The 8,498-nt window shown below is 45.7% G+C and overlaps 1 protein-coding gene across 8 annotated transcripts in view; it reads right to left on the reverse strand.

The window, feature by feature from the left end:
* The window catches only part of LOC129143193 (ranBP2-like and GRIP domain-containing protein 4), a 63,245-nt gene extending 57,704 nt beyond the window's left edge, over nt 1-5,541 (reverse strand). For 3 of the 8 annotated variants that reach the window (XR_010149270.1, XM_063789441.1, XM_054678144.2), the window contains exon 1: nt 5,209-5,526. Coding sequence is in view for 6 of the 8 variants with exons in the window: in XM_063789441.1 (XP_063645511.1) it covers nt 5,209-5,283 (75 nt within the window). In the remaining 2 variants the exon portion in view is untranslated. Of the gene's footprint in view, nt 1-5,208 lie in introns of all 8 variants that reach the window. The other 5 variants (XM_054678140.2, XM_054678141.2, XM_063789445.1 and 2 more) reach the window with 4 other exon arrangements.
* Nucleotides 5,542-8,498: the final 2,957 nt, after the last annotated feature.

Genomic DNA, 8,498 nt, shown 5'->3' on the forward strand with positions numbered 1-8,498 from the left:
CTTTTTCCTTCTTCACAATTTCATGGACAAAAGACTTGTTCTTACCATAGATCTTAGCAACTCCAGTATATGATCTTTTTTCTTTCCTAAGTCAAAAACTCACCTCTTCACTTAAAGGAAGCACTATATGGCTTCTCTCTGGCATATGTGAACTGCCAGCATCGCTACTCTTGCTCTTTGGTGCCATTTTAAATAAAATAAGGGTTACTTGAACACAAGCACTGCAATACTCCAACAACTGATCTGATAACTGAGATGGCTAGTATGTAACTAGTGGGTGGCGAGCACATACAGCATGAATATGTTGGACAAAGGGATGACTCGTGTCCTGGGTAGGACGGAGCAGGAGGCCGTGAGATTTTTATCATGTTATTCAGAACTGTTTGCAATTTAAAACTCATGAAATGTTTATTTATATAATCTTCCATTGAATATTTTTGGACCACGGGTGACGCAGGTAAGTAAAACCACATAAGGCAATACTGTGGATAAGAAGGGACTACTGTACCAGCAACGAACAATCAGAAAAGGAAATTAAGAAAGCAATTCCATTTACAATCGCATCTAAAAGAAAAAAATGTCTGGGAATAAATGTAAACAAGGAGGTGAGAGACTTGTATGCTTAAATTACAAAACGTTGCTCAATGCCAGGCTAACACCTGCAATCCCAGCACTGGCGACAGAGCAAGACTCCGTCTCAAAAAAAAAGAACTATAGCAATCTTAACAAAAATAATACACAACAGTCAGGACAGCACATAAAGGAACAAGGCTTGTTCCCCCCTTCCTTTTTTTTTTTTTTTTTTTTTTGAGATGGAGTCTTGCTCTGTCGCCAGGCTGGAGTGCAGTGGCTCAATCTCAGCTCACTGCAACCTCTGTGTCCCAGGTACAAGCTGGGACTACAGGCAACGCCACCATGCCCAGCTAATTTTTGTATTTTTAGTAGAGATGGGGTTTCACCATGTTGGCCAAGATGGTGTCGATCTCTCAACCTTGTGATCTGACTTCCTCCGCCTCCCAAAGTGCTGGGATTACAGGCGTCAGCCACCGAGCCCGGCCAGTTCCCCCTTTTCAAAATGAAGAAATAGATTCAAGGTACAATGCCAAAACATAATAGAAAAATAATTCCATTACCTTCTTTGCTTCCAACTATGTTATTAAAGTAGACAATCTTAAGATAATTAAACAACTTTACAAATTATTCTTCTATATGATCTTTTGCCTCTAACCTGCTCACTTTACAAGGGAACTGAAGCTCAAGCAGGTAAATGTCTTGTTTAAAGATACACAGCTAGGAAGGAGCACAGCCCATGTTATGTAAACAGGACAATATCTGATTCAAGCAGTACTTCTTTACATGACAGCAGATGTCACTATAAGCAAATACCTGAATTCACTTAAGCTGCCAAATATCAAGAACTGATGCAGGGCTGAAAACAGGAACAGTAAGACCCTAAGAGATGCCACATCATCGCTATCTTGCACAGTAAGATAGAGATGTAATTGTAATTGTCCAAAACTTAATGTTTGTGGCCTACTTTTTCATTATGCAGTTCTAAATTTCTCTTTTTTTTTAATTCAAACGGAGTCTTGCTCTGTCACCCATCTTGCACAGTCAAATGAATCTCCCTCCCCCTAAAATCCTCCAAAAAAGCTGCTGTTCTCAACAAACCCATCTGATCAGCTCCAAATCTGTGGAGTCCCAACAAGGGTGAGGGCCGTGATTATACAGGACAATGAGGAAAAGTCTAGATACTGAACCATGAGTTCCCCAATCTTCTTCCCCTGGAACATAAGGGTAAGGAAATCTCTCAAAAGGCAGAACAAACAAAAGAGGAGAATAAGAGAAAAATTAGAGAAACTCCAGCTTTCAGGTAAACATCATTAAAAAAAGGGTAAGAAATGGTCAAAGAAATAATACAAGAAATGCTACAGAACTGAAAGACATGAGTTTCCCAATTGAAAGGACACTTCCAGAAAACCTTTAAGTTACCAAGAACAAGAATCTCATCGGACTCCTAACAACAGAACTTCTAGAAAATGGAGCAATGCTTTCAAAATTGCGGAAAAAATTATTTCAAACTCAGAATTCGATAACCAAATGATCAACCAAATTAAGTAAAGACGTTTTAAAGACATACCATTAGTTTCCAGACCAGCCTGACCAGTATGGTGAAATCCCATCTCTACTAAAAATAGAAAAAATTAGCCGGGCATGGTGGTGCACACCTGTAAGCCCGCTACTCGGGAGGCTGAGGCAGGAGAATTGCTTGAACCCGGGAGGCGGAGGTTGCGGTGAGCTGAGACCATGCCACTGCACTCCAGCCTGGGCAACAGAGCAAGACTCTGTCCCAAAACAAAAACAAACAAAAAATCCTCTCATCCACTTTTCCTCAAAGCAAGTGAGACTATGCTACACCAAAACAAAGTAAATGAAGAGGACATGAGATATAAGAAACAAAGGGTCTAACTCAGAAAAAAGATGAAGGGAATTCTCAAACTGATGATAAAGGGAAGTCCCAAGAGCACAGCTGTGTAGCAAAGAGGAAGAAAAACCAATCCTGGTTGGAGAAGTCAGTTAGTAAGGGTATTCCAGGTAGACAGACAATCAATCAATCAATCAATGTTTTAAGCTGCAATTGATGGGATTATGTGACCAGTTTGACCACATTTGAGGGTGTAAATTGCTGAGTTTAAGTAAGCAAGTAGTAACACAACATACAAGCAAACCAAAAAATAAAGCAATTATTCAGTCCAGGAAAAACAAAACTGCACAACAAGGGCAATTCAAATGCAAAAATATTTACCTTATATTTATATAAATGTTAAATATTCATTTAAACAAAAACTGCAATAACAGTACTGAAAGAATGAGGGGCAAACCAAAGTGTCTGAGGACAGTTTTGGAGGAGCATAATAGCCAGTACAGAATGTCTAAAATGGGGCCCGGCGCGGTGGCTCACGCCTGTAACCCCGGCACTTTGGGAGGCTGAGGCGGGCGGATCATGAGGTCAGGAGATCGAGACTATCCTGGCTAACACGGTGAAACCCCGTCTCTACTAAAAATACTAAAAAATTAGCCGGGTGTTGTGGCGGGTGCCCGTAGTCCCAGCTACAGGCTGGGGCAGGAGAATGGCGTGAACCCGGGACGCAAAGTTTGCAGTGAGCCGAGATCGCGCCACTGCACTCCAGCCTGGACGACAGAGCGAGACTCTGTCTCAAAAAAAAGAAAAGAAAAGAAAAGAAAATGTCTAAAATGGGAGAAAGGAAATTAAAAATAACAAAAGTATATACGTGTGTTACTCAGAAGTATGAAGTATAGATGTAAAGGGCAGAAAAAACAACTAACAGCTGTCAAAGGTGCCTGCCTGTAGTCCTAAGTACTCAGGAAACAGAGGTAGGAGGATCATTTATGCCCAAAAATTTGATGGCAGCCTGGGCAACACAGCAAGACCGTATTCTAAAAAATAAATAAATAAAAATAAGAGCTGTCAAGTAGCCTTTGAGAAGTAGGAATCAGCTGCAGAATAAGAAACCAACTTGACAGAACATAGAAAAACTAAACAGAAGCCATCTGGAAAAAGAAAAACTAGAGAAAGAATTATATTTTTTTTCTTTTTTTCTTTTTTGGAGACAGAGTCTCGCTCTGTCACACAGGCTGGAGTGCAGTGGCGCAATCTCTGCTCACCACAACCTCTGCCTCCAGGGTTCAAGCAATTCTCCTGTCTCAGCCTACCGAGTAGGTGGGACTACAGGCGCTGCCACCACGCCCGGCTCATTTTTGTATTTTTAATAGAGACGGATTTTCACCATATTGGTCAGGCTGGTCTCTCGGCCTCCCAAAGTGCTCGGATTACAGACGAAGAATATTTTTAAGAAGGGCAAAAGCACATGTGAGGGAGTAGAAAAATGGCAAAACAAGAGAAGACTAACAAATGAAAGCACAATGGAAGACTAGAAAGATATGATATACAGACACATCATCACACTCCAAAACTCAGACATTCTAGAAAGCATGGGCAGTTCACAGATGGCCAGCCTCTGCCAAACTGGGGGAGAATACTAACCTCTTTATACTCTTCACAGCCACTGCCTCTTCTCCCTCCATTCTTTACCTTCTATCCAAAGCACCCTGTTTTGTCATTTCACTCAAACCTAACTTCACAGAATAGCTTCACATGTTCCAAAGTTACTCACTAGTTAATCCATATTCCGCTGAAATCCCCAGGTTCTAATGTAAATGACTTTAAATTTGAGGGGGGGGGGGGGAAGACTCTGTAAGTGTAAGAGAGGTGGTCATAATAACCAATCCTCAAAATTTTGCCACCACTCCACTTTATTTAATGGAAAAGTTATGTAGTTGAAAGAACATTCTAATTTCTGTCTAGACCAGTGGTTTTTAATCTTTTGGAAGCCAAGGTCCCCACTAAGAATCTCAGAAAGGCTCTAAGGTTGCTTTTTTTTTTTTTTTTAAGCTTGTTTAAAAAAAAAAAAAAATCAGGCTGAGCAGAGTGGCTCACACCTGTAATCTCAGCACTTGGGGCCAAGGCGGGAGGATCAGTTGAGCCCAGGAGTTGGAGACCAGCCTGGGTAACATGGTAAGACCCCATCTCTACGTTAAAGAAAAAAGCCGGGCATGGTGGCGCATGCCTGTAGCTGGCATGCCTGTAGTCTCAGCTACCCAGGAGGCTAAGGTGGGAGGACGGATTGAGCCCAGGACGTCAACGCTGCAGTGAGCCACGATCCCGCCACGTTCCCGTCGGGAACAAGCCGGGAGAAAGAGGAAGCGCCGGCGCCAACGGTCTCCCGCCCACCGCGGTCCCCCCAGGACTCTTCCTGCGCTTGCAAGCGCCACGCCGCCCACAGGACTGCGCTAGCCGGCCGGCGCCTCAACAGAGCGCGCCAGGGAGCAGCGCCCGTCGGGAACCATGAAGCCTGAGCCATCGAGGCCGCCGCCGGGTCGGGGCCGGGGCCGCCGCCGCCGCCGCCGCCGCCGCCGCCCGATCGCCCGGCCGGGTCGGGGCCGCCGCCGCCGCCGCCGCCGCCGCCGCCCGATCGCCCTGCCGGGTCGGGGCCGCCGCCGCCGCCGCCGCCGCCCGATCGCCCGGCCGGGTCGGGGCCGCCGCCGCCGCCGGGCCGCCACCCGGCCAGGTCGAGAGGCCGCCGCCCGGCCACGTCGAGGCCGTCGGTCTCTTCCAGATCCACTCACCTCTGGAGGCGACGGGGTGCAGCCCAGCACCGAGGAGGAGACGTACCGCTCCTCATCGGCCTTGCTGCGCCTCATCGCGCCACCAACCTGGCTCCCGAGACGCGTGAGAGCACCGCTCAGCCCGGCAGCAGTCGCCACTTCCAAGAGGAAAGTGCCTGCAAGCCAGTCACGCAGCGGTGTAGCCGTTGGAGAACCACTGTGACGAACTTGCGTTCTGCCTCAGCACTGTGTATCCTTGGCGACGTGGGCGCTGGAGCTGCACTCGGCAGGGCTCTTGGCAGCCCCCTGTGGTCTGAGGGTGTCTTGACATGATCTTATGTATAGAAAACCTTAATGAAACCTCAAAAAAAAAAAAAAAAGACCTAAACTATCAGTGATAATAAATGAGTTCAAAGAGATTGTACCATACAAGGTCAATTAAAAAAAATGAGTTGTCTACTTATACACTAGCAAGGAACAATTCAAGTAAAATTAAGTAAACAAATCCATTTATAATATTATAAAAAATAATAAAATAATTATGAATAAATTTAACCCAAACGTGTAAGACTTGTAGACTGGAAACTACACAACACTGTTGAAAGAAATTAAAGAGGAGCTGAATCAATGGAAAGACATCCTGTGTTCATTAATTGGATGTAAACATGTCTACACAAAAACTTGTATACAGCCCAGGCATGGTGGCTCACGCCTGTAATCCCAGCACTTTGGGAGTTTTCGATGGGAGGATCACTTGAGTCCAGGAATTTGAGATCAGCCTGGGCAACACAGCGAGACCCCCATCTCTACAAAAAAAGAAAAAACAAAAACAAAAGAAAACCTATACATGAATGTTTATAGCAGTACTATTTTTATTAGTAAAAGGTGGAAACAATCCAAATTTCCATCTACTGAAGACGGATTTTTAAAATGTGGTATTATTGGGCACAGACACACGTGCCTGTAGTCCCAGCTACTGGGGAGGTTGAAGCAGGAGGGTCGCTTGAGCCCGAGAGTTTGAAGCTGCAGTTTGCAGCTGCAGTTTGCAGCTGCAGTGATGCTCCTTGATCCATGCAGGAGCTGTGATCAGGCCTGTGAAGAGCCACTAAACTCCAGCCTGGGCGGCATAGTGAGATCTCTGTCTCAAAGAAAAATGTGGTATAGCCATACAATAGAATATTACTTTTGCATAAAAAATAATGAAGTACCAATGCATACTATAACATGAATCAGCCTTGAAAACATTATTCTAAATGAAAGGTGCCAATCACAAAACCTCATATATCATTTCATTTATATGAAATATCCAGAGTAGGCAAACTCAAAGACACAGAAAGTAGACTAGTGATTGCCAAGGGCTGGGCCGAGGGGAAATCTGGGAGTGCATGTGACTGCCAAAGTGAATGAGTCTCTCGTTGGGGTGATAGAGATATTTTGGAATTAGATTTTGGGGAAGGCTGTAAAACATTGCAAATTTACTAAAAAAAAAAATCATTGAATGAAATTAAATCCTATGGAGATGATAGGTATTTTCATTTTGGCCAGGCAATCTACCTGATTAGGTTCAAGCCACAAGTTCCCACCCCTCCATTCTGCAGTCTGGTTCCAAAGTCAGTTCAGTGTCCAAAGTCTTCACAGGACTATTCAGTTCTGTCTGACTTGTGCACCACCCAGTGGCCAGTTGTGTCTGTGGGTGATGGTCTCTCAGTTCAGCTGTCAATCTTTGGTGTGTTGAACAGGACCAGATCTATGCAGGAGCAGCTCAAGAATTAGCCCTGGGGTTTATAGACAGGTTAATGGGGTTGCTTCACTGATTAACTCTCTCTCAGCAATTACCCTGTTGCTTTCATTTGCTGAGACTTCTCTTTTTAGTCTTCCAAGCAGAAAACAGGCTTTCGGTATCTGGCTCTACCATGCATTTCTACATCTGAAGCCAAGCAGTGGGAGGACTGAATTGGAAGAGAAGCAACATGGATTGTTTCTGCCCTCTTGGGACCACAGCTCTGTCAGTTGGAGAAGGTTCCCTCCTGCATCTTGGCTCCTGGGCTCCTCTTGGGGCTGGTGCCAGTGCCACTGTGGGACTGCTTGTGGGCTGAGGTATGAGAGAACAGGGAAAAGAAAAACGGGGAGGAACGAACTTCTGGATTCCCTCGGAATGTTAGGAGACCCTTTTCCCGTTACTTGAGCCAGAAATAGAGGGCATCTTCTGGAGCTCTTTCTATCTGCACCCCGGTGCCCACTGCCAGGTTAGTCACGGGATGCCATAGGGGAAACATGGTTATCTCACCACTGGTTTGGTGGTACTTCAAGTTCTTGTCTTCTTGGGAAAGCTGCCTGCAACTATTTAGTTTTCACTGTCTTCCAATAGCTGCTCCATGCATTCTGTACTGTCTCCTGGCTGGACTCCATGCAGGAAGCCTGTCTCCTCCACAGTGTGCACTCACTCAGGTCATTGCTAAGTTTTATTGTTGGCATTTGTTTGCTTTAATTTTTCAGACTGACTCCCTAGAGGTCGCTTCTTGTTTGCATAGTTCGTCAGTCAAACATCAGTTAAAGCCAATACAGTTTCCACCATCTGCTGCTGGATCTATGTGCAATGGGGAGGAGGCACGCCCCGGGCCATTTGCAAGGGTGTTCCGGCTTTTACTTCCTAACACTGGCACCGGCACACACACAGGCTGTGTGCCCTGGGCATATGGACATGGCTTGGGCTTGCTCTAGTCTCTGCCAGCTATGAGCCTTCAGTCCATTAGGGTAGTGTGAAGAGTTTACTAAGCTCCCTCTTACATCCATGACTAATCTGCAGGTCATTTGCTCGTCTCCAAAGGCCCAGAGCCTCAGGCTAGGAGTCAGTGGCCTTTCTTCCTCCTGGTCACTGATATCACCACCTTAACTAGTCATGCTGCAAATCAAAACCGTCCTCACTCTTGCCTCCAGCCCCGGCAGCGAGGTGGCAGGGGAGCTTATTTCCACAGGCTGCCCTGCTGGGGGCTGCTGTGTGTGTTATCAACAGCTGGGGTAAATGGGGGTAGCAGCCTGGGCAAAGATGCCACGGACACAGGCTGGTCTTATCCAAGGCTCACTTTAATTCTTCTTTTTTTCTTTAGGGACAGGGTCTGTTTCACTCTGTTGCCCAGGTTGGAGTGCAGTGGTGTGATCACAGCTCACTGCAGCCTCAATCTCCTGGGCTCAAATGATTCTCCCGCCTTAGCCTCCCATGTAGCTGGGACCACAAGTGTGCAACACCATGCCTTTTATGATTTTTTTTTTTTTGTAGAGACGGGGGTCTCACCAAGTTGCCCAGGCTGTTT

The sequence above is a fragment of the Pan troglodytes genome, chromosome 12 (genome assembly GCF_028858775.2).
Source record: "Pan troglodytes isolate AG18354 chromosome 12, NHGRI_mPanTro3-v2.0_pri, whole genome shotgun sequence".
NCBI classification, from domain to species: domain Eukaryota; kingdom Metazoa; phylum Chordata; class Mammalia; order Primates; family Hominidae; genus Pan; species Pan troglodytes.